This window comes from Stegostoma tigrinum, chromosome 34 (assembly GCF_030684315.1).
Source record: "Stegostoma tigrinum isolate sSteTig4 chromosome 34, sSteTig4.hap1, whole genome shotgun sequence".
NCBI classification, from domain to species: Eukaryota; Metazoa; Chordata; class Chondrichthyes; order Orectolobiformes; family Stegostomatidae; genus Stegostoma; species Stegostoma tigrinum.
Genome location: NC_081387.1, coordinates 28,206,939 through 28,233,950, shown reverse-complemented (window position 1 = coordinate 28,233,950; position 27,012 = coordinate 28,206,939). Strand labels below are relative to the sequence as shown.

The 27,012-nt window shown below is 52.7% G+C and overlaps 2 protein-coding genes across 7 annotated transcripts; one reads left to right on the top strand and one right to left on the bottom strand.

Moving 5' to 3' along the window:
* Nucleotides 1–14: 14 nt before the first annotated feature.
* Nucleotides 15–17,567, bottom strand: LOC132206219 (nucleoside diphosphate kinase homolog 5-like). 5 transcript variants are annotated; one of them, XM_059639555.1, is made up of 7 exons: nucleotides 16,625–17,567; nucleotides 14,209–15,231; nucleotides 10,959–11,164; nucleotides 8,365–8,465; nucleotides 6,689–6,807; nucleotides 3,992–4,645; nucleotides 49–68 (listed from the first exon to the last, which is right to left on the bottom strand). In XM_059639555.1, exons 2-6 carry the CDS (start codon nucleotides 14,323–14,325, stop codon nucleotides 4,553–4,555), a joined length of 636 nt encoding a protein of 211 aa, XP_059495538.1. In that variant the 5' UTR covers nucleotides 14,326–15,231; nucleotides 16,625–17,567; the 3' UTR covers nucleotides 49–68; nucleotides 3,992–4,552. The 5 variants fall into 5 exon arrangements, with proteins under 5 accessions (XP_059495535.1, XP_059495538.1, XP_059495537.1 ...); XM_059639554.1 differs by having other exon boundaries at nucleotides 14,209–14,389; XM_059639556.1 differs by having other exon boundaries at nucleotides 14,209–14,389; nucleotides 16,647–17,567.
* Nucleotides 16,987–26,801, top strand: LOC125446553 (DNA excision repair protein ERCC-6-like). 2 transcript variants are annotated; one of them, XM_048520219.2, is made up of 4 exons: nucleotides 16,987–17,581; nucleotides 18,369–19,616; nucleotides 22,078–22,494; nucleotides 24,622–26,801. In XM_048520219.2, the coding sequence occupies exons 1-4, from the start codon at nucleotides 17,011–17,013 to the stop codon at nucleotides 25,992–25,994; spliced, it is 3,609 nt and encodes a 1,202-aa protein (XP_048376176.2). In that variant the 5' UTR covers nucleotides 16,987–17,010; the 3' UTR covers nucleotides 25,995–26,801. The 2 variants fall into 2 exon arrangements, with proteins under 2 accessions (XP_048376176.2, XP_048376177.2); XM_048520220.2 differs by lacking the exon at nucleotides 16,987–17,581 and adding an exon at nucleotides 18,157–18,265.
* Nucleotides 26,802–27,012: the final 211 nt, after the last annotated feature.

Genomic DNA, 27,012 nt, shown 5'->3' with positions numbered 1-27,012 from the left:
ATGGCATCCTTCAGCTTCCGATGGGCCATCGCAGGCAGTTACTGCAGAGGGACAGGGGGGTGTGAGGGCTAGGGGGAGTGAGTGGTAGAGGGGGGAGTGAGGGGGAAAGGGGAGTGAGGGAGGGTGGGGAGTGAGGGGACATGGATGGGGAGAGGAGGAGACAGGAGTGAGGGGCGGGGGGAGTGAGGGAGAGAGAGGAGTTGGGGGGTACAGAGGGAGTGAGAGGACATGGGTGGGGAGAGGTGAGGACAGGCGTGAGGGGGAGATGGAAGTGAGGGGTAAAGAGGGACAGCGGGGCGAGAGAGGGACAGCAGAGAAGGGGAGGGGGAGGAAGATTGTCAGGGAGCGGAGGAGTGGGAGTGAGGGGCGGGGGGAGTGAGGTGACATGGATGGGAGGGGGGAGAAGGGACCGAGGGGGTGAGAGGGACAGCAGTGGGGGGGGGGGGGGAGAATATCAAGGGGGAAGGGGGACGGGGGGAGGGAGGGACAGGGAAGTAAGGGGGTATATGGGAGTTAGGGACAGGGGAGAAGGGAGTGAGGAGAGAGGAGGGTGAGGGGTGAAGGTAGTGAAGGACCGGAGGGTAATGAGGGATGGGGGGAGCGGAGCATGGGGGAATTGGGGACAGAGGCAAGGGGAGGGGGAGGAGTGGGGAGGGAGGAGGGAAGACAGGAGTGAGGGGGAGATGGGAGTGAGGGGTAAAGAGGGACAGCGGGGCGAGAGGGGGACAGCAGAGAAGGGCGGGGGAGGAAGATTGTCAGGGAGCAGAGGAGTGGGAGTGAGGGACATGGGAGTGAGGGACGGGGGTGTGCGGAGGAAGAGCAATTAGGAGTGAGGGAGAGCAGTGGAGAATGAGGGATAGGTGGAGTGGGGAGTGAAGGACAGAGAAGATGGGGAGGGGGGTGCAGGGGAGTGAGGGAGAGGGGGGCAGGGAAGTGATGGCGGGGACAGAGGAGAGCAGGAGAGGGGAGTGATGGGGGGGGAGGGACAGGGGAGTCGGGATCAGGGGAGTGAGGAAGTGGCGGATTGGGGAATGAGGAAATGGGGGGGGAACAGGGCATGAGAGAGAGGGGTTATGCAGGTTAAGGGACATGGAGTTTGGGGACAGGGGAGTGAGTGAGTGGAGGACCAGGGAGTGAGGGAATAGGGGACCGAGGAGGTGAGGGAATAGGGGTCCGGGGAGTGAGGGAATAGGGGGGCAGGCAAGGTGAGGGACATGGGAGTGAGGGAGTGGGGGACAGAGGAGTGAGAGAGGAGGAACAGGTGAATTGAGGGACACGGGAGTGAGGAAGTGAGGGAATAGGGGACAGGGGAGTTGAGGGACAGGGGGATGAAGGGCGGTGGGGGGGCGGTGAGTTAGTCAATAAGCTCCTGGTTGATCTGGTTAGGTTTTGAATCCCACATTACCATTGATAAAAATCCTTGATTTCCTTCCCATTTCTCCGGAATCTGGCCATCCCTGCTGTAAAAATACTCAATGATCCCCAGCCCCCACCCCACACCACTAGCCTCAGAGGCAGAGACTTTCCAAAATCACACAACCCTTTCAGAGGAAACAGTGCTCTTCGCTGTCCTGAAATGCGCCCCCCCACCCCCTCCGACTATCCCCCTGCTGCCTGCACCTAATCTAGGCTCACATACAACAGGAATCATACTTCTCTCACGTCCACCACATTCAGACCAGTCAGAAACTTATTCATTTCATTCAGGTGCCCCAACTCCGACCCTTCCTCACAGGACAACATGCCCAATCCAACTCTTGGTATCATGAACCTCCTCGAGTGCCTGGATTGACAACAACACTCCGACCTCTCCCATTCCCGGTCAGTCCACACTCCGACCTGACCTCTCCCCACCCCGGTCCGTCCCCACTCTGGTCACTCCTCACACCGGACACTCCTCACTCCGGTCAGTATCCTTCCTGGTCAGGACCTCCCCAATCAGTCCCCTCCCCGGTCAGTCCCCTCCCTGGTCAGACCCGTCCCTGAGTCAGGACTGTCCTTGAGTCAGGGCCCACCCTGGTCAGACCCGTCCCTCCCCGGTCGGTCCCCTCCCCGGACAGACCCCTCCCCGAGTCAGTCCCCTCCCCGAGTCAGACCCCTCCCCGAGTCAGACCCCTCCCCGAGTCAGACCCTTCCCCGAGTCAGACCCCTCCCCGGTCAGTCCCCTCCCCGGACAGACCCTTCCCCGAGTCAGACCCCTCCCCGGTCAGTCCCCCTCCCCGGACAGACCCTTCCCCGAGTCAGACCCCTCCCCGAGTCAGTCCCCTCCCCGAGTCAGACCCCTCCCCGAGTCAGTCCCTCCCCGAGTCAGACCCTTCCCCGAGTCAGACCCCTCCCCGGTCAGTCCCCTCCCCGGACAGACCCTTCCCCGAGTCAGACCCCTCCCCGAGTCAGACCCCTCCCCGGTCAGTCCCCTCCCCGGTCAGTCCCCTCCCCGAGTCAGACCCCTCCCCGAGTCAGACCCCTCCCCGAGTCAGACCCTTCCCCGAGTCAGACCCCTCCCCGAGTCAGTCCCCTCCCCGAGTCAGACCCTTCCCCGAGTCAGACCCCTCCCCGGTCAGTCCCCTCCCCGGACAGACCCTTCCCCGAGTCAGACCCCTCCCCGGTCAGTCCCTGCACACACAGCACACATCCCCCAGGGACAGACCCGAGCCCCAGCCCCAGGGATACATCCCACCCACACCCTCCCAGGGACAGACCCCTCCCCCCAGGGACAGACATCTCCCCCCACCCCCAGGGACAGACTCACCCCAGGGACAGACCCCCACCCCCCAGGGACAGACATCTCCCCCCACCCCAGAGACAGACATCTCCCCCCACCCCCAGGGAAAGACTCCCCCCAGGGACAGACCCCCACCCCCCAGGGACAGACATCTCCCCCCACCCCAGAGACAGACCCCCCCCCCCAGGGACAGACATCTCCCCCCACCCCCAGGGAAAGACTCCCCCACCCTGAGATCCGTCGCTAGGCCAACGGTCACGTGGCGGTCAGAGACCGTTTGAACAGCGCTCATGTGCACTCCGTGCTACTGCCAAGGCGCATGCGCAGACTTTCGGAGTTGTCAACACGTGATGCTCCGCTGACTCGGGACCGGCAGCGGGAGCGCGCGCTGACTTGGGACACGCAGCGGGAGCGCGCCCTGAACCGGGACCGACTGAGGGAGCGCGCGCTGACCCGGGACGGACAGTGGGAGCGCGCGCTGACCCGGGACGGACAGTGGGAGCGCGCACTGACCCGGGACGGACAGTGGGAGCGCGCACTGACCCGGGATGGACAGTGGGAGCGCGCCCTGAACCGGGACGGACAGTGGGAGCGCGCACTGACCCGGGACGGACAGTGGGAGCGCGCACTGACCCGGGACGGACAGTGGGAGCGCGCACTGACCCGGGACGGACAGTGGGAGCGCGCACTGACCCGGGACGGACAGTGGGAGCGCGCACTGACCCGGGACGGACAGTGGGAGCGCGCACTGACCCGGGACGGACAGTGGGAGCGCGCACTGACCCGGGACGGACAGTGGGAGCGCGCACTGACCCGGGACGGACAGTGGGAGCGCGCACTGACCCGGGACGGACAGTGGGAGCGCGCACTGACCCGGGACGGACAGTGGGAGCGCGCACTGACCCGGGACGGACAGTGGGAGCGCGCACTGACCCGGGACGGACAGTGGGAGCGCGCACTGACCCGGGACGGACAGTGGGAGCGCGCACTGACCCGGGACGGACAGTGGGAGCGCGTACTGACCCGGGACGGACAGTGGGAGCGCGCCCTGACCCGGGACGGACAGTGGGAGCGCGCACACGCACTGACCCGGGACGGACAGAGGGAGCGTGTACTGACCCGGGACGGACAGTGGGAGCGCGCCCTGACCCGGGACGGACAGTGGGAGCGCGCCCTGACCCGGGACGGACAGTGGGAGCACGCACTGACCCGGGACGGACAATGGGAACGCGCACTGACCCGGGACAGTCAATGGGAGCGTGTACTGACCCGGGACAGGCTGTTCATCGTCACAACTTCATCCAGCATTGTTTTCAGTCAGGTTTCAGGGATATTGGCTGTGGGATTCATATCGCTCGGTAAACCTGGGTGTCACCTCTTGCTATTCTTTTGAAATACTAGTCATGTGACCTGGTACAGCCCCTGGGGAGGGGTCGAGGTTGGCATGGTCCAAGGTCCATGCAGAATGAAGGTTACCTGTCCCTCTGTCATCACAGCGAATCTTCTTCCAAACAACGTTTGTCCTGCCGTCCGGTGTGGTACAGAAAACTCGCCTCTGTGTGGATGCAGGCCCCAGTTTCCGTTGTGGGATAATATGACCTGATAAACCACATCCTGTGTTTACATCAATTTTCCGGCTGTTTCAGATGGTCTGACCCTTTCACTTCATCGTGAAAATTACTCAAGAAAGATCAACCGAGAGCAGGAATTTATTACGAGGAGTCATTTAGAAATTTATTAATCGGTTGTCATTTTTTGAAGGATGTTAAGGTCCTGGATTGAAGTGGAATGGTCAGATTAATTCCTGGCAGAGTGGGCATATTCCCGGGATCAGAAGACACACGCTTCAGGCTCCTTCACTTCACCCTCATTCACAGCAGGACCATTGGGGTTATGCTGCAGGAGCCAGTCTGCCAGCCATTTCTGTAACAGCAAACAAAACCAGGAAGGCATTACCATGTGCTCTCTGTCCACCCAGCGCCCTACATAGATGAGCCAATGGGGCCTCGTCCCCCACTGAGCGAGGGGCCGGGCCGATGGGGCCTCGTCCCCCACTGAGCGAGGGGCCGGGCCGATGGCTTATGTACGACTGACTGTTTTTAGCTTTAATTGGCTTCAGTTCCTTCATAGAACAGAACTGCAGCCCCTTTCAGGGCAGGTGGTGCCCTTTCGGCCCCATTCTGTCTTGGCCCAATGTTTACTCCGGCTCATTGAACAGTGGGTTTTTTCCTTGCCTGGGTCTTTCAAAGTTCCTGATAGGAACATTATAACCCAGGATGACTGGAGGGGCAGGGGCATTTCCCCTGCGATCAGAGAAGGTTAATGGGAAGTTGGGAGCAGGGATTTTTACAAAACAAGGAAAGAGTTGACAATTGACTTTGTGGCTCGGTGATCTGGAACCAAGGCTTTAATACCGTGGGCTAAGTATTCCCAGAATTGGGAGGCCGGTGGGGGAGTGGGCGGGGGGTGAGTTCTTTTTGGTCAGTTAGCTCAGGGGGCTGGTACACAATGATGCCATCAGACAGTGGTTCGATTCCTGCACCACAAAGATCCCACTTCCCAACCTGGTCCCTCACCTGACCCTCAGGTTAAACCACCACTGGCCACCTCTCTGCCCCCTTCGCCACCGCCCCCGCACCCCACTATCCCCCTACCCTCCCAAGACTCTACCCACACCCCCCCACCATCCCACTAACCCCCCACTAGCCCCCGACCCCACCCACAATACCCATAGCCCCCACTATACACGACCCCCCCCCACTATCCCCCAAACCCCCACTATCCCCCAAGCTCTCGACTACACTCATACCCCCTCACCATCCCCTTACCCTCCCCAGACTATATACACACACCCCCATTATCCCGCTAACCCCCCACCTGCCCCCGACCCCACCCACAATACCCATACGCCTCACTATCCCCATACACTCCCCACTAACCCCCTACACCCCCACTATCCCCCTACCCTCCCCAGACTATACCCACACCTCCCCACTATCCCCCAAGCTCTCGACTATACTCATACCCCCCCGAAATATCCTCCTAACCCCTCAAAATACCTGTACCCCCAGTATCCCCTAACCCCACCCACTATCCCCCTACACCCCACTATCCCCCTACACCCCACTATCCCCCCTACACCCCACTATCCCCCCTACACCCCACTATACCCCTAACCCCCACACTATCTCCCACCCCCCCCCACAATACGCGACCCTCCCCACTATCCCTGTACCCCACAACTATTCCCCTATACCCCACAATCCCCATACACCCCACTATCCCCCTACGCCCCCCACTATCCACCTACACCCCCCCACTATACCCCTAATGCCCCCACTATCCCCCTAACCCCCAATATTCTCCTACCCGCCCACTATCCCTCACCCCCCGACAATCCCCATACACCCCACTATCCCCCTACGCCCCCCACTATCCCCACACAGCTCTCCACTATCCCCATAACCCCCATTATCCCCATACCACCCCACTATCCCCATATCCCCTACCCACCCCACACTTCCCCCCACACACCCACACAATCCCAATACCCCCTACACCATCCCCATACACTCCCCAATATCCCCCATACCCCACCACATGATCCTCTACTCTCCCACTATCCCCATACTTCCTACACCCCCCACTAACCCGCTACCCCCCACACTATCCACCTATCCCCTAGACCCCCACACTATCCCCATACCCCCTACCCCCCTGACACTATCTCCATACCCCCACCCCACATGGCCACACTATCCCATTCCTCCCCATGCCCACTCTATCCCCATGCCCCCTACACCACCACATTATTCCCATGCCCCCTACATCCCATGCCCACAAGCCCGCCACACCCACTCTATCTTCATGCCCCCACCCCCCACGCCCCCACTTTCCCAAGCCCCCCACACCCACTATACCCCCATGTCCCCTAGTCACCCCCCCCAGTAAAAGACAGGTACTTACAATGGGCCTGGAGGGTTTCTCCTTGCACAGCTGCGTGAGGCCGGTCAGCAGGGTGGGGTTGACGTACTTGCTGAGGTAATCTTCAGCAGCTTGGCCAGCAGGAAAGGGCTCAATGGTGACTGTTGGGCAGACAGAAAGGTGGAGGCTGATCAGATGCTAAAAGGACAAGGTAATGTCCAGCAACGGTTCCTAGAGGGAGAACCATATCACAATCCAAATCTACACTTTACCAGCTGGCCACACTCTTCCCAGAGTTTGGAGGGGGTGGATAGCGACTGTGGTGCATTGGGGTTAGTACAGACCAGCCAGGGCACACAATACAAGGAGCAGGCATGAGTGGGCCATTCAGCCCATCGAAACTCCTCCATGCCTGGTCTGTGACCTGATTCCTTACACCCTGTCAATGGTGGATCCAAATGGAGGAATCTGATAGTGACCAGGATGAAAGTAATCACTGGTAGTTTATTCCCTGGGTCTGTGAGCAGCGAGCTCAGAGCTCTGGCAGAAATGTCTCAATCGGTACCATTGCCTTGATTGGTCAGTGCATTGAATGTAGGAGTTGGTCATGTTGTGGCTGTACGGGACATTGGTTAGACATTGGAATACTGTGTTCTGTTCCGGTCTCCCTGCTACAGGAAGGATGGTGTGAAACTTGAAAGGGTTCAGAAAATATTTACGAGGATGTTGCTGGGGTTGGAGGGTTTGTGCTACAGGGAGAGTCTGAATAGGCTGGGGCTATTTTCCCTGGAGCGTCAGAGGCTGAGGGGTGACCTGATAGAGGTTTATAAAATCATGAGGAGCATGGATAGGGTGAATAGACAAGGTCTTTCCCCCAGGGTGGGGGAGTCCAAATCTAGAGGGGCGCAGGTTTAAGGTGAGAGGGGAAAGATTTAAAACGGACCTGAGGGGTAACGTTTTCACACAGAGGGTGGTACGTGTAAGGAACAAGCTGCCAGAGGAAGTGGTGGAGACTGGTACAGTTACAATATTTAAAAGGCATCTGGATGGGTACATGAATAGGAAGGGTTTAGAGGGATAGAGACCAAATGTTGCCAAATGGGACCAGATTAACTTAGGAATCTGGTGGGGATGGATGGGTTGGGCTGAACAGTCTGTTTCCATGCAGTACGACTCTATGACAGTATACTCTCTCTCAATGATGTTGCAATATAGAGAAGGGAATAAATGAAGATTCCTGCTCCTTATCCAGTGACTCTACGCGTATGTTTCAGGAATGCATCTTGAACAGACTGGAGTGGTTCCACCTCTGATGGAATGGACACTGTCCCCATGGCTGGAACCCTCTCATGCTCCTGTTTTCTCAGCTCACAAATGTCCAGCTTTCCAGGACAAAGACAGATGGAAACTCTCCTTCAAGCGCAGCAGCATTGACATCAATAACTGGGATAGTCTCACTGAAGGGCTGAGTGGCCTCCACCTATGTAATAGGCTTGACACGGGCTAAATAGCCAACTCTTGCTCCTGTGTTATCAGACATGAGGGGCTGAAAGGCCTCCTCCTGTTCCCAGTACAGGCCTGTCCCTGCTCAGGTTCTCCGTGGTGAATGGGAGCTATGGGATCTGGGAAGATACAGAGAGAGCAGTGACTTGGATCACAGCACAACCTCCATCAGATTAACACAGAAATAAAGAATGATTTACTCTGCAAGAACTCACCATTTGGGAACATGAAGTTAATCTCCCTTTCTGCTGTGTTGAAACAGCCACTGCCGTGCAAGGCATTCTTAATTTTATTGGTTCCATAGATTGCCCTTAAACTAGAAGCAGTAATTCATTACTAAAGAGTGTCATTAACCAAAATAATCTTCATTCATTTTCTCTTCATACTAAAACCCCGAGACAGCATCACAAGGAAACTGACCCATGGTTCTGTATTTCAACACAGCCCTGCCAAATACTGTCTTCCCCCCCACCCAAATACACTGACCCGCCAGATACCATTGCCTCCTAAATACCCCACCAAATACTGTCCCCCTCCTAAATACACCGACACCCTGTCAAATACTGTCCCCCTCCTAAATACCCCGACACCCTGCCAAATACTGTTCCCCTCCTAAATACCCCGACACCCTGTCAAATACTGTCCCCCTCCTAAATACCCCGACACCCTGTCAAATACTGTCCCCCTCCTAAATACCCCGACACCCTGTCAAATACTGTCCCCCTCCTAAATACACCGACACCCTGCCAAATACTGTCCCCCTCCTAAATACACCGACACCCTGTCAAATACTGTCCCCCTCCTAAATACCCCCACATCCTATCAAATACTGTCCCCCTCCTAAATACCCCGACACCCTGCCAAATACTGTCCCCGTCCTAAATACACTGACACCCTGTCAAATACTGTCCCCCTCCTACATACCCCCACACCCTATCAAATACTGTCCCCCTCCTAAATACACCGGCACCCTGCCAAATACTGTCCCCCTCCTAAATACCCCGACACCCTGCCAAATACTGTCCCCCTCCTAAATACCCCGACACCCTGTCAAATACTGTCCCCGTCCTAAATACCCCGACACCCTGTCAAATACTGTCCCCCTCCGAAATACCCCGACACCCTATCAAATACTGTCCCCCTCCTAAATACCCCGACACCCTGTCAAATACTGTCCCCTCCAAAATACCCCGACACCCTGTCAAATACTGTCCTCCTCCTAAATACCCCAACACCCTGTCAAATACTGTCCCCCTCCTAAATACCCCTACACCCTGTCAAATACTGTCCCCCTCTTAAATACCCCCACATCCTATCAAATACTGTCCCCCTCCTAAATACCCCGACACCCTGCCAAATACTGTCCCCGTCCTAAATACACCTACACCCTGTCAAATACTGTCCCCCTCCTACATACCCCCACACCCTATCAAATACTGTCCCCCTCCTAAATACACCGACACCCTGCCAAATACTGTCCCCCTCCTAAATACCCCGACACCCTGCCAAATACTGTCCCCCTCCTAAATACCCCGACACCCTGTCAAATACTGTCCCCCTCCTAAATACCCCGACACCCTGTCAAATACTGTCCCCCTCCTAAATACACCGACACCCTGTCAAATACTGTCCCCCTCCTAAATACCCCGACACCCTGTCAAATACTGTCCCCCTCCTAAATACCCCGACACCCTGCCAAATACTGTCCCCCTCCTAAATACCCCGACACCCTGTCAAATACTGTCCCCCTCCTAAATACACCGACACCCTGTCAAATACTGTCCCCCTCCTAAATACCCCGACACCCTGTCAAATACTGTCCCCCTCCTAAATACCCCGACACCCTGCCAAATACTGTCCCCCTCCTAAATACACCGACACCCTGCCAAATACTGTCCCCTCCTAAATACCCCAACGCCCTGTCAAATACTGTCCCCCTCCTAAATACCCCGACGCCCTGTCAAACACTGTCCCCCTCCTAAATACTCCGACGCCCTGTCAAATATTGTCCCCCTCCTAAATACACCGACGCCCTGCCAAATACTGTCTCCCTCCTAAATACACCGACACCCTGCCAAATACTGTCCCCCTCCTAAATACCCCGACTCACCAAATACTGTCCCCCTCCTAAATACCCCAACGCCCTGTCAAATATTGTCCCCCTCCTAAATACACCGACGCCCTGCCAAATACTGTCCCCCTCCTAAATACCCCGACTCACCAAATACTGTCCCCCTCCTAAATACCCCAACGCCCTGTCAAATATTGTCCCCCTCCTAAATACACCGACGCCCTGCCAAATACTGTCCCCCTCGTAAATACCCCGACACCCTGCCAAATACTGTCCCCCTCCTAAATACACCGACACCCTGCCAAATACTGTCTCCCTCCTAAATACACCGACACCCTGCCAAATACTGTCCCCCTCCTAAATACCCCGACTCACCAAATACTGTCCCCCTCCTAAATACCCCAACGCCCTGTCAAATATTGTCCCCCTCCTAAATACACCGACGCCCTGCCAAATACTGTCCCCCTCCTAAATACACCGACTCACCAAATACTGTCCCCTACCTTACTACCCAACTCAACAAGCACTGTCCCACCCAAATACCCAAACTTGCCAAATACTGTCTTCCACCCAAATACCCAAACTTGCCAAATACTGCTCCCCTCCTAAACACCCTGACATCCTGCTAAATATCAGCCCATTCTGGGTGTCAGGACGCCCTCTGTACTCTCCCGCTGTGTTCTCCCTTCACCAGCTGCCTCTGCTCAGGACAGTTCCAGCCCCTTCGAGATCCCTGACCTTTTGGGATGCGTTTCCTTTGCTTTCTCACTGTCGATGGGTCCAAGCAGCTCATTCCACCGTTTGATTGCAGAGTGTCGGGCCAGTATCATTGCAACCAAAGGGCCAGAGCAGAGGTGTGCTGTCAGGCTGGGATAGAACATTTTCCCGCTGTGAACAGCGTAGAACTCACTGGCCTGCTCTGGACTCAACTGCAGTTTCCTTCTCTGGGGAAGAGAGAGGGGACTGCCTTAGTCTAACATTCACTCACGGTCCTGCTTACAGTATGTCATGCTGCATGTACGACAAATTATTGTGCTTGCTGACATGAAACTGTCCCCACTTTAGACCACCAACTCCAAATGCAGCGAAGTAAACACAGCTGAACTGTCAGCCCGAAGCTAATTGCTGCAGATATTTTCAAATTAACCTGTTCAGAGGCATTATTGCACAGCTCTGGAACAGTTGGGACTTGAAGCTAATTGTTGTATGCTGAGGGATATGCACTGTTGAGATTGTCTGTCACTTTTGGTTTATTGTTCAGGTCAGGGATTAGAGATTCTTTCCCTTACTTTTAAAAGCAAAAGTTCCTTTTTGCAGCAGTAACAAATTGAAATGTCCTGGGCAGGGGGGGTGGTGGGGTGGTCTCGGCACAGGGGTAGCTGCAGGCTGGGACTGAATCTGACCTGGACATGGGCAATAACCGGGTGACAGAGAATAGGCTGCTTGTTTAAGAGCACTTTTGCTGAAGTCACTAATGTCTGTTGCACAATTAAAACATGCACTGAATTCCACACACAGAACATTTGAATGACTGTAATGCTGAGCTTTGTATTTCTTCATTTTTCTAATTTATTCCTCAGGTTCTGGACCTTGGCACCTTTGTACATAAGATGGGCCTTAAGCAGTGACTTTATAAACATTGCACAGCACTCCTGTGAGCAGATGACAATAAACCCAATTCTAATCCACTCTCTCACGCACACACACTCACTTTCATGAGAAGGGGAGGCAATGGCCTGATAGTATTACCACTAATCTAGAAAAACAAATTGGGAAGTGACACCACCCACACCAGTAAACTGAGACACATAAATAGCAAGTGGGACAGAACACTGGTGCTTCACCAGAGATGCACTGATGATGTTACAGCATGACATACTGTATGGTGAGGAAACATTTGCAAGCAAACTTACCAGCTCAGTGAGCAAGTCAACCTCAACCAGATAACATTCTGGGCATTCGTTCGAATCCCGCCACAGCAGATGGTGGAATTTGAATTCAATAAAATATCTGGGTTTAAGAATCTAATGATGGCCATGAATCCATTGCAGATTGTCAGGGGGTCATCTGGGTCACTAATGTCCTTGAGGGAAGGAAACTGTCATCCTTACCTGGTTGGGCCTACATGTGACTCCAGACCCACAGCAAAGTGGTTGACTCTGCACAGCCCTCTGTGCAATAAATCCTGCTTGGTCAGTGATGCCCTCATCCCGTGAATGAATAAAGGAAAACAAAACTCCCCCCCTCTCACACATTGACCTATCTTTTTCTCTCTCTCTCCGACACACACAGTCTTCACCCTACAAATAGACAATCTCTCTCTCTCACACACACTCACTCACTCACATACACACACACACACACTCTCTCTCTGCCCCGCACAGACACACTCTTTCCCTCTCCCACACATAGACACACACACTGTCCCTCACACAGACACACACACCCTCTCTCTCTCTCGCACACACAGACACACACTCTCTCTCTGTCTCTCTCTGCCCCGCACAGACACACTCTTCCCCTCTCCCACACATAGACACACACACTGTCCCACACATACACACAGACACACTCTCTCTCGCACACACAGACACACTCTCTTTCGCACACACAGACATCACACTCTCTCTCTTGCACACACAGGCACATATACTCACTCTCTCACACACACACACACACACACACACACACACACACACTTTCTCTCGCACGCACAGATACACACTCTCTCTCACACACAGACATACCCTCTCTCTCTCTGCACACACAGACACACTCTCTCTCTGCACACACAGACACACTCTCTCTCTGCACACACAGACACATCACACTCTCTCTCGCACACAGAGACACTCTCTCGCACACACAGACATCACACACTCTCTCTCGCACACACAGACACAGCACACACTCTCTCGCACACACAGAGACACTCTCTTGCACACACAGGCACATACACTCACTCTCTCTCACACACACACTCTTTCTCTCGCACACACACACAGACAATCTTTCTCTCGCACACACAGATACACACTCTTTCTCTCGCACACACAGACACACACGCATTCTTTCTCTCACACTCACAGACACCAAAGCACACTCTCGCACATACATTCACCCTCTCTCTCTCGTGCATACATTCACCCTCTCTCTCTCTTGTGCATACATTCACCCTCTCTCTCTCTTGCGCATACATTCACCCTCTCTCTCTCTTGCGCATACATTCACCCTCTCTCTCTCTTGCGCATACATTCTCCCTCTCTCTCTCTTGCGCATACATTCTCCCTCTCTCTCTCTTGCGCATACATTCTCCCTCTCTCTCTCTTGCGCATACATTCTCCCTCTCTCTCTCTTGCACACACAGACACACATTCTCACTCTTGCACACAGAGACACACGTACACTCTCTCTCACACACACAGACACATGCACTGCAGCGGAGCTTCTGATGTCAGGGCCCCTCATTCCAAACTTCAGCACTACTTGAAACCCATAAAATGATCTCAAAACTCGCTTCACTTACCCACATTGAGAAATGTAGGACTTTTAAAGGTCATCGTGACTGAAAACAAAGCCTTTTCTTTGTGACATTTTAGCATCAGTGAGCCCTTTAAAGGGCAGACTAATGAAGGTTGGAGATGGAAATGAGAAAAAAGGATGTATTGTGTTTTTAATCTAACTGTCAGGGAAGTCTGCCTCTCACATGGCAGCCTCAGAAACAATCCAGCTCTCTCTAACTTACAATATCTTGAATTGAGTTGTGGAAGGTCAGTGATGACAGAATGCCACACTGTGGGAGGGGTCAGTACTGAGGGGGTGCCGCACTGTCGGAGCATCAGTGCCAAGGGAGCGCTGCACTGTTGGAGGGTCAGGGCTGTGGGAGCACCACACTGTTGGAGGGACAGTGGATATTGTTTTAGCACTGACTGAGGCCCTGGTCGAAGCTGTGGAATTGTAGATTTAAAAATGTGATAAATTTCCATACCTGCAATATGCTGAACCCAGCCCGAAGGATAATTTCTTCGATTTCAGTTTCTTTGTCAACAGCGTCTGGTTTGATGATAGCCAGAGTACACTCCACAAATATCCGAACGTTACTCATGTTAACAAAGAGAGACTGCACCAAATAACTGAAGCCTTGGCTTTCTCAGTGAATAGGACACTCTCTGAAACAGAGATTGAATCAAATTCAGAGCTGGGAGGCATTACAAAGTATTTGTAGTCTTCAAGCTAAAGTTCGTGAAAATTAGTGAATCAAACTTTTTTGAGGCACTTATTCTGGTGATTAGATGAATCAAATATGAGCAGTAAGGACCTTGTTAATTCTTCGTGACATTAGCAAGCTGAGCTATAGGTAGACCTATAATGCCCTTAGGAAGATTTTGATCCAGCGATGTGAATGAACAGACGATATATTTCCAAGTCAGGAAAGTGAGTGGCTCAGAGGGGCACTTGCAGGGGGCAGGTGTTCCCATGTATCTTCTGCTCCTTATCCTTCTGGATGGAAGTGGGTTGTGGGTTTGAAATGTGCTGCCTGAGGGTCTTTGGTGAATTTCTGCAGTTTCTTCTAGGTGGTACACACTACTGCTTCTGAGCATCTGTGGGGGAGGGAGTGGGATGTTTGTGGATGTGGTTCCAAATCAAGCGGGGGTTGCTTTGTCCTGGACAGCATCAAGCTTCTTGAGTGTTGTCGGAGCTGTACCCATCCTTATCAATGGTGGTCAGGCTTCGAGGAGGTGAGTTACTTGCTGCAGTATTTGCAGCCTCTGACCTGCTCTTGTAGCCAGTGTGTTTATGTGGTGAGTCCAGTTGAGTTTCTGGTCAATTGTAACCCCCACAATGTTGAAAGTGGGGGATTCAGTGATGGTAACACCATTAAATGTGAAGGGTCTGTGGTTAGATTGTCTCTTATTGGTGATGGTCCTTGTGTGGTGTGCATGTCACTTGTCTGCCCAAGCCTTCATATTGTCGAGGTCTTGTTGCATGCGAACACGGACTGGTTCAGTAACTGAGGAGTCACAAATGGTGCTTGAACATTGTGCAATCATTGGCGAACATCCCCACCTAGAATACACCTCCTCCCACCCACCCTCCTGCAAAAATTCCATCCCCTATTCCCAATTCCTCCGCCTCCGCCGCATCTGATCCCATGATGAGGCATTCCACTCCCGCACATCCCAGATGTCCAAGTTCTTCAAGGACCACAACTTTCCCCCCACAGCGGTCGAGAACGCCCTTGACTGCGTCTCCTGCATTTCCCGCAACACATCCCTCACACCCCGCCCCCGCCACAACCGCCCAAAGAGGATCCCCCTCGTTCTCACACACCACCCTACCAACCTCCAGATACAACACATCATCCTCCGACACTTCCGCCATTTACAATCCAACCCCACCACCCAAGACATTTTTCCATCCCCACCACTCTCTCCGTGACTCCCTTGTTCACTCCACACTCCCCTCCAACCCCACCACAAACCGCAGGAAATGCTACACTTGCCCCCACACCTCCTCCCTCACCCCTATCCCAGGCCCCAAGATGACTTTCCATATTAAGCAGAGGTTCACCTGCACATCTGCCAATGTGGTATACTGCATCCATTGTACCCGGTGTGGCTTCCTCTACATTGGAGAAACCAAGCTGAGGCTTGGGGACCGCTTTGCAGAACACCTCCGCTCGGTTCGCAATAAACAACTGCACCTCCCAGTCGCGAACCATTTTAACTTCCCCTCCCATTCTTTAGATGACATGTCCATCCTGGGCCTCCTGCAGCGCCACGATGATGCCACCCGAAGGTTGCAGAAACAGCAACTCATATTCCGCTTGGGAACCCTGCAGCCCAATGGTATCAATGTGGACTTCACCAGCTTCAAAATCTCCCCTTCCCCCACCGCATCCCAAAACCAGTCCAACCTGTCTCTTCCTCTCACCCATCCCTTCCTCCCACCCCAAGCCGCACCTCCATTTCCTACCTACTAACCTCATCCCACCTCCTTGAACTGTCCGTCTTCCCTGGACTGACCTATCCCCTCCCTACCTCCCCACCTATACTCTCTCCACCTATCTTCTTTACTCTCCATCTTCGGTCTGCCTCCCCCTCCCTCCCTCCCTCCCTATTTATTCCAGTTCCCTCTCCCCATCCCCCTCTCTGATGAAGGGTCTAGGCCCGAAACGTCAGCTTTTGTGCTCCTGAGATGCTGCTGGGCCTGCTGTGTTCATCCAGCCTCACATTTTATTATCCCCACTTGTGAACTCCTGTTTGTGACCCTGTTCCCCCCCCCCATCTGGTTCTGCCCCTCCTGACCTGTTTCCAACCGCTTTTGCCCACCCCCAAGTCCTGTTGTGTCCCAATAGCACGGTTTTGGACCCCACCCACCCATTTCTGGCCCAGGATGGTTACCTGATCGAGGTTCACCTGTTACCTGGCAACTGTACGGCTGGAGGGCGTGGTTCCCGATGAAGGGGCGGAGCCGCGTGCGGAGGGCGTGGTTCGCAATGAAGGGGCCGAGCTGTGCGGCATGTGGGCGGGACTCCGTGTGGAGGCCGTCCTGAGTGGGTGGCGGATGCGGCATCGCACGAAGAGGCGGGGTTCCCTTGAAGGGGCGGTGCTGCGCGATTGGGAAGGCGGGACTTCCAGTGAAGGGGCGTGGCTGTGCGCTAGGGTCGAGGCTATCCGCGCTGGTGGAGGGCGTGGCTGCCTTAAGGGGCGGTGCCTCATGCGATCACGTGGTCAGGTTTGAATTTTGTGGCGGGAAGGGCCGTTGGTCGGCGGCGCTGCGGACGGTCATGGCGGTGGTGGTGGGCAGCCGGACGGAGCTTGAGATGGAGGACGGCTCCCAGCTCTCGCCCCAGCGCCTCTGCCGGTACCAGGAGCTCCTGAAGCGTGCCAAGGAGGAGGCCCGGTCCGGGGCGCTGAGGCACGCCGTACAGATCCTACGCGAGGCCCAGGCTGTGTGGCCTAGCAGCAGCAAGGTGTCCCGGAGGATCGAGAGGCTGGAGAAGGTGCTGCAGGAAATCGAGGCTCAGGGCGGGGAGGAGGAGGAAGGTCAGGATGAGGAGGATGAGTTCACCGCCCTGCCCGGCTCCGGCCTCCTGCTCTACCGGCCCCTCTACCTCCGCCTGTACCCGCACCAGCGCCAGGGCGTGGCCTTCCTGCACCGCCTGCACCGGGACGGTCTCCCCGGCGGCATCCTGGCCGACGACATGGGCCTCGGCAAGACCGTGCAGCTGATCGCCTTCCTCTCCGGCATGTTCGACGCCGAACTGGTCCGCTGCTGCCTCCTGGTACTGCCCAGTAGTCTCCTCTGTAACTGGGCCGCAGAGTTCAGCCGCTGGACGCCGGGCCTGAGGGTCAGAGGTCAGCGCCGGCAGGGTGCGGGGGCAGCCAAGGTGGGGGCGGAGTCTGGGGTAAAGCGAGGTCGTGGAAGGGGCGGAGTCTGGGGTAAAACGGGATCGTGGAAGGGGCGGGTGGAGTCCAGGGTTGGACGTGCCCGGGGGGGGAGAAGGAAGTCGGTGGGTGGAGTCAGTGGCCGGACGTGGGGTAAGTGGAGTCTGGTGGGGGGGGGGGGCGAGGCATGCGGATGAGTGGGCGGGGCCCGGGCAGTGTCGGTTTGGGCATTGGTGTGAGGGGGTGTGTTAGAATGGGGAGTCGGCTGAGCCTTGGGTTGGGTGTGGAGGTGGAGTTAGAATGATGGGGTCTGGGTGCAGCCAGGAGCAAAGCCAAGAGGAAGGGTGGAACCGGGACCAAGGGGATTAAAGTCCTGTTGGAAGTGGAGGTCGGGGCAGGGTCTAAGGGATAGAGAGGGGGCCGGGGGACAATGCAGATTACACGAAAGGGGGACAGGATGCTCTACCTTCAGTGTCAGGAGTGCGGTTACTGAAGTCAGACTGTCAGGTTCTGAATGGGGAAACAGACTATGGGTGAGTGTGGGATGAATGGGTGGTAACTGTGGTGAACTCTACAGATCTGAGGGGGTTTTGTGAACTTGTAGGTGAGGGGCTGCTAACAGTGTGGCATTCCCTTAGCACTAACCCTCATATGGTATGTTGCTGACCCTCGGAATGATGGTGGAGTGATTTTGTTTTGGTTAATGCGTGGAGTGGTCAGCGGCTTGGGGTGATCTCCTGTGACTCTTTTTTTGTAGTGTTCCATGGTACGAAAGCTGAGAGGACTAGAAATCTGGAGCGAGTGCAACAGAGAGCAGGTGTGGTCATTACTACCTACCAAATGGTGGTTAACAACTGGCAGCAACTGTCCAGTCTGGATGGTGGTGAGTTCACCTGGGACTACCTGGTACTCGATGAGGCCCACAAGATCAAGAGCAAGTCCACCAAGACCTTTAAGTGTGTCAATGCCATCCCAGCCAAGCACCGTATCCTGCTAACTGGAACACCACTGCAGAACAATCTGCAGGAGATGTGGTCCCTCTTTGACTTCACCTGCCAGGGCTCTCTGCTGGGCACTGCCAAGGCCTTCAAGATGCAATACGAGAACCCCATCACCAGGGCCAGGGAGAAAGATGCCACTCCGGCTGAGAAGGCTCTTGGATTGCGCATCTCTGAGAATCTCATGAGGATCATTGAGCCCTACTTCCTGCGGCGTACCAAGGAGAATGTGCAACTGACACGCGAGTCTTCGCAGAACCAACTGTCCAGCTCTCACTGCGAGGCCCAGATGCCAAGTCTGACCAGGAAGAACGATCTGATTGTCTGGGTCTACCTGAGCCGTGTCCAGGAGGAGATCTACCAGAAGTTCATCTCATCGGACCAGATCCAAGAGCTGCTGCAAACCCGGCGTTCGCCCTTGGTACAGCTGACCAACCTGAAGAAGCTGTGTGACCACCCGAGGCTGCTGTCTCGCTGTATCTGCCATGAGCTGGGCCTTGGTGGCTGTGAAGGGGAGGCTGTGGACGATAATGCCTTGAGTGACATTAGCCGTGTGCCCGACGAGGATCTGATCAGCGAGTCGGGGAAGCTGGTCTTTCTGCTGGGCTTGCTGGAGAAGCTGAGGGAAGAAGGTAAACGCACTCTGGTCTTCTCTCAGTCAAGGAAGATGTTGGACATTATCCAGCGCATCCTCACCAACCGCAGCTTCCCCTGTATGAGGCTGGATGGTACCATGGCACTGCCAGACCGGCAGAAAAGGATCAAGGCATTCCAACAGCGAGAGGACCACTGTGTCTTCCTCCTCACCACCCAGGTCGGTGGCGTTGGCCTCACTCTCACTGCAGCAAACCGTGTGGTGGTCTTTGACCCCAGCTGGAATCCTGCCACAGATGCCCAGGCAGTGGACAGAGCTTACAGAATCGGTCAAACTGACAATGTTGTGATCTACAGGCTGGTGACCTGTGGAACTGTGGAGGAGAAGATATACCGGCGGCAAATTTTCAAAGGTACAACTCGGACTGAGGGGTGGTCTTCATTCAGCACTTCGTGAATGGTTAGAATTCTCTCCCTCTAACAGCCGTGACCCCTCAATATATCGAGTACGTTTGACACAAAGATAGGTTTTCATTCCCTTCGCCATTCCCAAAAAAAACTATGGGCATAGAGAGAAGGGTGGTGTTGAAGTCGAAAATCAAGAAATCAGCCCTGATCTGAGATCATCGGAACAGGCTTAGGGGGTGCTGAATGGCCTATTCCTAATGATCTGGTGATCTTCTCCCTGAGAGGCTGTGGTGTAGTCGTAATTCCCTTCGATAGAAGCTAACTCTGCAATTAAATCCCTCAAAATCTCGTAACATCCTCCTAACTGTCCGAAAAGGGGTTATCAGGCTCTCTGTCATCCAAGAGAGTCAACCGGTGGTGGTTTAACCTGAGGGTCACCACCTCTCAGGTGAAGGAAGAGGTTTAGAAGGAGGGTCATTCATGATAACTTCAGCCAGTGTAGGAATTGAACCCACGCCCTCAGCATTATTCATAAAGTCATAGAGATGTATATCATGGAAGCAGACCCTTTGGTCCAACTCATCTATGCCGACCAGGTATCCTAAATTAATCTGGTCCCATTTGCCAGCATTTGGCCCATATCCCTCTAAACCCTTCCTATACATATACCCATCCAGCTGCCTTTTAATGTTGTAATTGTACTCACCTCCACCACTTGCCCGGCAGCTCATTCCATTCATGCACCACCGTCTGTGTGGGAAAAGTTGCCCTCGGGTCCCTTTTAAATCTTTTCCCTCGCTCCTTAAATCTATGCCCCTCTAGTTTTGGACTCCCCTTCCCTGGGGGGGGGGGGACCCTGTTTATTCACCCTATCCATGTCCCTCATGATTTTATAAGCCTCTATAAAGTCACCCCTCGGCCTCCAATGCTCCAGGGAAAATAGCCCCAGCCTATTCTGCCTCTCCCTATAGTTAAAACCCTCCAATCCTGGCAACATTCTTGTAAATCTTCTCTGAACTCTAAATTTAAACAACATCTTTCCATATCAGAATTGAATGCAGTATTCTAAAAGTGGCCTAACCAATGTCCTGTACAGCTGCAACATCAAATCCCAACTCCTGTACTCCAAATCACTAACCTCTCCCAAACACCACCTTCAGTACCCTGTCTATCTGTGACTCCACCTTCAAGCAACTATGAAACTACCCTCAAAGATCACTTTGTTCAGTAACGTTCTCTAGGACCTTACCATTTAACTTACAAGTGCTGCCATGATTTGTCTTACCAAAATGTAGCACCACATGTTTAACCAAAATAAACTCCAGTTGCCACTCCTTGGCCCATCTGAACATGGTCTCGTCCTCTGAAATAGCCACCTTCACTGTCTACTACACCTCCAATTTTGTTATCTTACTACCCCTTCCTCCTATGTCATATCCAAATCATTTATATAAATGATTCGGATAAGAGGGGGACACAGCATCGATCCTTGTGGCACACCGCTGGTCATGGGCATTCAGTCCAAAAAGCAACCGTCCACCAGCACCTACCTTCTGTATCCAAATAGCTAGGTTTCCCTGTATTCCATGTGATCTAACCTTGCCTTCATTAATCCTCGTCACTTTTCTTCACAGGGGAACTTGACAGGGGAGGTGTGGAAAGGGTGCTTTCCCTTGTGGGAGAGTCTAGGACCAGAAGAGCATAATGTCAGAATAAGGTATCACTCATAAGACGGAGCTGAGCAGGGATTTCCTGTCTCTGAGGGGAGTGAATGTGTGGAATTCTTTACAGCAGAGGGCTGTCTAGGCTGGGTCATTCAGTATATTTGAGCCTGAAACACAGATTTTTAATCAGGAGGGGAATCAAGGGTTTTAGCTCTGCAGCAAATTCTGACCTGTCATATTTGCTGTTTGTTCTCACTCTGTTTCCAGATTCTCCCAAAGCTTTGAGATATTTCTGATATTCACAATAGTTTGTTGCTGAAAAAATGAAGAGTGCTGGGTGTGCTGTAGTGTTGTTACATGCCTTACTGCAGCATTTAAGATGAAAAGCAGTAACATTTCATGCTGTGTTGAGTCTTGAAGATTGCACTCGTTATGGATTGCTAACTTTGAAACAATTGTTTAGAACGGAATGAGGCCATTCTGTCCCTTTGAGCCTGCTGTACTATTTGATAAGATTGATGTCTGATTTCACTGCACTTTCAGTTCCATTTTCCTGTCCGTCCCTTTACAACCTTTGATTCCCACATTAGTCAAAATCTGCAATATATTGAGTAAGTGAGCCACTAGTGCTCTCTGGGGAAGACAAACCTATGAAATTCCTCATCTCTGTCCAAAACAAGAGACCTAATTTTTAAGTCACGTTCTCTCATTCTTTATTTTATATTAACTTAAGTAATAGTAAGAGCATTTTGGGCATGATGGGAATGACTAACTCTGTGACTTTGTCTCTGTATTTGGGTAGACTCACTGGTTCGCCAGTCAATTGGGGAGAAAAAGAATCCCTATCGTTACTTCAGCAGCCAGGAGCTGAGGGAGCTGTTCATACTGGAGGACCCTCGGGTATCAAGCACACAGAGGCAGTTACAGTCCATGCACGCCAGTCAGAGACGTACAGACAGCATCCTAGACCAGCACCTCACCTTCCTACACACTCTGGAGATGTTTGGAGTGACAGACCATGACCTCATCTTCTCCCGGGACACTGCCCCCGACGAGGAGAACGATCCCGAGTCCAAGAATTACATCCAGCAGCGAGTGCAGAAGGCCCAGGAACTGGTGGCAGCCGGGTCCCAACTCCAGCAGCAGCTGGTTGAAAATATTCGTGCCAATACTGAAGCTGCCTGGCTGAACAGACCACGAGACTCTCATCCTCTTCCAGGTACTGCCTCATCCTCAGCTGTGAGAGTATGGCTGGTTGTTTATGCTGCTGTTGTCTGGGCGACTGACCAAGTCATGTAAGCCCTTCACTCCCATCCTCCATCTCTGACAGCAAATGTCTGTATGGATCGAACAGGAGCCTGAGGTGTAGCCTCTCCCTACTCCAGTGCTTCCAGCTCCAGTTGTGATCATGATAGGATAGGAGGAGGCCATTCAACCCCTATAGTCTGTTCATCATTCAGTGGGAACATGCTGGGTCTGCCCCTTGCCTGTGTATCTCTTCTACATACAGTTGGGTTGAAAACTTAACCTCAGATTTATAAAGGCTGATTTATAAAACTGAGTTAGTATCTACTGAAAGGTGAGGCGCTGAAGTGGTAGTGTCATTGAATTCCAGAGGCTCAGGTTAATGCTCTGGGGGTATGTGTTCACATTGCAACCACCAGCATAAATTAATGTAAAGCTAGTTTCTTTGGTGACCATGAAATCATCACTGGTTGTTTTAAAATCGTAGAAACCCTACAGTTCGGCACAACACACTGAACCTCAGAGCATCCCGCCCCAGACCCATTCCTCCCCCATAACCCACCTAGTGTCTACACCTACCTGAACGCTATGGGTAATTTAGCATAGCCAATCCACCTAACCTGCACACCAGAGCACCTGGAGGAAACCCACGCAGACCCTGGGAGAATGTGCAAACTCCACACAGACAGTCACCCTACTTGGTTCCCTGAAATCTGCTGTCTTTCTCCCAGTCTGACCCACAACTTTGTGGGCAATTCATCGTTGCCTCTCACAAGGGGAAAATATATTGGGATTTTCAGAATGTGTTTGAAAAGGAACTACACATGGGTTACTTAATAGGAGCCCATGGAGATAGCCTATTATCATGGATAGAGGATTTGTGAACTAATAGTCAGTTTTGATAAGGCTGGCAACTTGTACCTAAAGAGATGTCACAGGGATCAGTTCTGGAACCACAATTATTTATGATATACACTCTCAAAATGGATGGGGAAACTTAATATATTATTGCCAAATTTGCAGCAAATACAGAAGTAGGTGGGAACACAAGTGGTGAGGATGACAGAGGAGGCCCGTTAAGTAAGTTGGGGGAAAATAAGTGGGGAAATTGGATGTGGGAAAATGCGAGGTCATGTATTTTGGCAAGAATGTTTGTTTTGTCAATATTATTGAAACATACAAGATTCTGGGAGATAACAAAGTGTGGAGCTGGATGAACACAGCAGGCCAAGCAGCATCTTAGGAGCACAAAAGCTGACGTTTCGGGCTTAGACCCTTCATCAGAAAAGGGGGATGGGGAGCTTTTGTGCTCCTAAGATGCTGCTTGGCCTGCTGTGTTCATCCAGCTCCACACTTTGTTATCTCGGATTCTCCAGCATCTGCAGTTCCCATTATCTCTGATCACAATTTTTTAACCTCACTGTGAAGCCTCTTCCAGGATGCCTAACCTGAAGAATTTACCCTCCGGACCAACCTCAGGCGATCTCTCTCCCACTGCAACTCTCTTGTGGTCTCTTCAGCTCGACATATCTTCTCCTCTCTCCATCTTCAGTCCACCTCCCCCTCTCTCCCCATTTATTTCAGAATCCTGTCGCCATCCCCCTTTTCTAATGAAGAGTCTAGGTTCGAAACGTCAGCTTTTGTGCTCCTGAGATGCTGCTTGGCCTGCTGTGTTCATCCAGCTCCACACTTTGTTACCTTGGATTCTCCAGCATCTGCGGTTCCCATTATCTCAGTTTCTTGGAGATGTTGACAGGGGAGATGTTGTTTTCCCCTTGTGGGAGAATCCAGGATCAGCAGGGCATCATCTCAGAATAAGGGGTCACCCATTGGAGACAGACACGAGGAGCAATTTCTTGTCTCTGTGCATTGGAGGCTGAGAGAGATATTTTAAATCAGGTTTTGGGGAAAAGGCAGGAAAGTGGATTGAGGATGTTCAGGGCAGCTGTGATCTCCATGAATGACTGAGCAGAGTTATGGGCCAGTTAGCCTCCTGCTGCTGTGTCTTATGGGAAAAGGAACCTGTGACAGTTGTTTGCTTTAAAATGTGTTTTTTTTTAATCCATTTACCCCCTTGGGGGTTTTGTTTTTGCTCTTGCAGGCAGACGAGAAGGCAGTACAAGACTGAAGCCAGTCTCCAACATCAACACATTGTCAGTATTGAATGAAAGCACCATTGCCCCTCGGTCCCCAGCAGTCACAGTGGATTTAACAGAGCCAGTCGACAATGACATGGCCAATGAGGTGCTCAACCTGAGCAGCAGGTTAGCTGACATGCCGATTGAGACAAACAAACAAAATCACAGTGTGATGGTGTTAGACAGCTCTCTGTCACATACTGACAGCAATACTCCTGAGGAGGAACAATTTCTCACTGAGTGTCAAAGTGACACGTCCAAGACAGAGCTGTCCACTACTGTGGCTAACTCCCCTGGCTCCAAGGCCTTGTTTGAATCAGATTTCAACCTGGTCTTGGAGGAGAGCATGGAGGAGGACAAGGAGGTGAAGCCCGATTGTGAGGAGCAGGGACCTGAAGCGGAACCTTTGTCTGTGACTGAAGCCAAGTCGGATGGAGATATGGAGGCAACACAGTCTGCTGAGCAACAAGGGGAGGACCCAGCGTCCCTCAGAGGTACGAGTCTTGAAGATGACTCATGCATTCTCCAACCCTGGAAGAAACCTCACGGCCAAGTGATCATCAGCGACAGTGAGGAGGAAACCAATGGTGACGTCCATTCACCTAGCGCCTTGGAGCAACTTCCTGTTCTGTCCTCAACTAGTCCAGAACTCCAGGCTTTCTGTGTGGCTGCTGCTTCAACCCCGAAAGGGTTTTACTCTCCCCTTCCGACTCTCCTGGACAGGAGCGGCAATCGCTCAGTAGCTTCCAGGCGATCTGCCATTGGCTTGGCTATTGATGATGTGGATGACCTGGATGAGGAAATTCCTGACCATATGGCTGCTGCTGCTGCTGCTGAAGGTGATGACAATGAGGAGGAGGAGGAAGAGCAAGTAAATAGCCACAGTGATGTTGAAGGGGAAGGAGAGACTGAGCAGACTGCAGACCCCAGTGAATATCAGCCAGGCAATCACTCCATGGAGGAAGCATCCTCTGAGAGGCAGAGCCCAGAGCTAAGAGCAGCTAGCAGTGATGAGGGAGTCCCTGAGTCCTGCAGCATGATGACTGGGAGTGAGGAAGAGCAGTCCAGTACCTTTGAGCCAGAGCTTGGCTCAAATGAACAGGTGGAGACCTACACTAAGATGGTTGAGCCATCTGTACTCGATACACATACGCTGAGCAAGGACTCTGAGCTGGATCAATACATGATGCTGGTAAAATGTGGCAGAGAGCACATAGAGAGGGGGGAGCTGAAGTCAGCTCTGAACTGTATGCTTGAAGCCCTAGACCTCAGGAGTGGAGATCCTGAGGTTCAGTTAATAACCATTAAACTGTACCGGCAGCTGGATCAGAGCTGATAGGGGCACAGTGAAGACAGGAAGGGCAGTGTGTTCCCCTGTTGCTGCTCAGTAAACCCTTTAGCTCTTGACAGCTGTGAAGGCAAACAGATTTGTTCATCGGCAGTATTTGTGGTATTTTGATATGTGATATCATTACAGACTGTGGTGTGATAAACCGATTTTTGTCAACTGAGAAACTAGCAGTGTTCAAATCTGGAGCACTTGTTTAAAGCAGAATCTCCAGTCCCTTGAAATGGTGTAAACCCACTGTCTCATCTTCTGTGTTTCCTATTGTTATCTCTTCCCTGCTGCCTCCTTCCTAACCCTGTAAAGTGGGATATTAGCCCCCATAAAACTGCTATGTCTGGCCCTTAATCCCCACCAATCCCCCATACACCTGGCTAGATGAGCTGCAATTATGGTTTGTTTCCAATGACAGGTCGCACTGAGTTTGGAGACAGAGTGGGAGGAGAGGACACTCCCCCCTGGCTAGAGCTGTCCAGGGATCATGTTGCCAAGGAGACCCCTGTCTATCTAGTATACCAGGTGATTGGTCTGATGTACAGTGAATGAACACCAGAGGGTGGCAATCATGTAGCACGTAGCAGTTTGTTTTTTTTAACCAATTTGACATTTCCCCTCATTAAAACAGACCCCACTTTTGGGAGTCTTGTGTAAAATCCCGATCCCAACTATTCAATGTCCCAGTCTCAAGGATTTCACAAACCAAGAACTGACTAGTTTTGCTTTGACTTTTTTGTGTAAATGTTAGAATGTAATATTCACACTCAACTTTATTGATTAATAAAATGTATGCTGACTGAAGACTGTGTGATTAAGGATAACTGATTTGAGAAAGGGCCTAGGTTGTGTGAAATAATGGAGGGGTGGGAATAGTGCAGATCTGGCTGGTTCCCTTACTGAGGTGAGGAAATGGTGAAAACAGCTTCCTCATCCATTTCTGAAGGACCCCCTTTGACAATAAATAACCTGAGAATCACTGATAAACCAAGATTTCACAAACACACGGGCACCT

What these genes read in the sequence shown, in the direction of transcription:
- LOC132206219 (XM_059639552.1), bottom strand. Translation starts at nt 12,475, where the DNA reads ATGTGTGAGAGGGGGGGAGTTTTGTTTTCCTTTATTCATTCACGGGAT. An exon ending in AAGGAAACGCATCCCAAAAG is followed by an intron (nt 8,466 to 10,958) that starts GTCAGGGATCTC and finishes TACTGCTTCTAG; the next exon opens with TTTAAGGGCAATCTATGGAA. An exon ending in AGAAACCCTCCAGGCCCATT is followed by an intron (nt 4,646 to 6,688) that starts GTAAGTACCTGT and finishes TTGCTGTTACAG; the next exon opens with AAATGGCTGGCAGACTGGCT.
- LOC125446553 (XM_048520219.2), top strand. Translation starts at nt 17,011, where the DNA reads ATGGCGGTGGTGGTGGGCAGCCGGACGGAGCTTGAGATGGAGGACGGC. An exon ending in GCCGGGCCTGAGGGTCAGAG is followed by an intron (nt 17,582 to 18,368) that starts GTCAGCGCCGGC and finishes CTTTTTTTGTAG; the next exon opens with TGTTCCATGGTACGAAAGCT. An exon ending in CCGGCGGCAAATTTTCAAAG is followed by an intron (nt 19,617 to 22,077) that starts GTACAACTCGGA and finishes GTATTTGGGTAG; the next exon opens with ACTCACTGGTTCGCCAGTCA.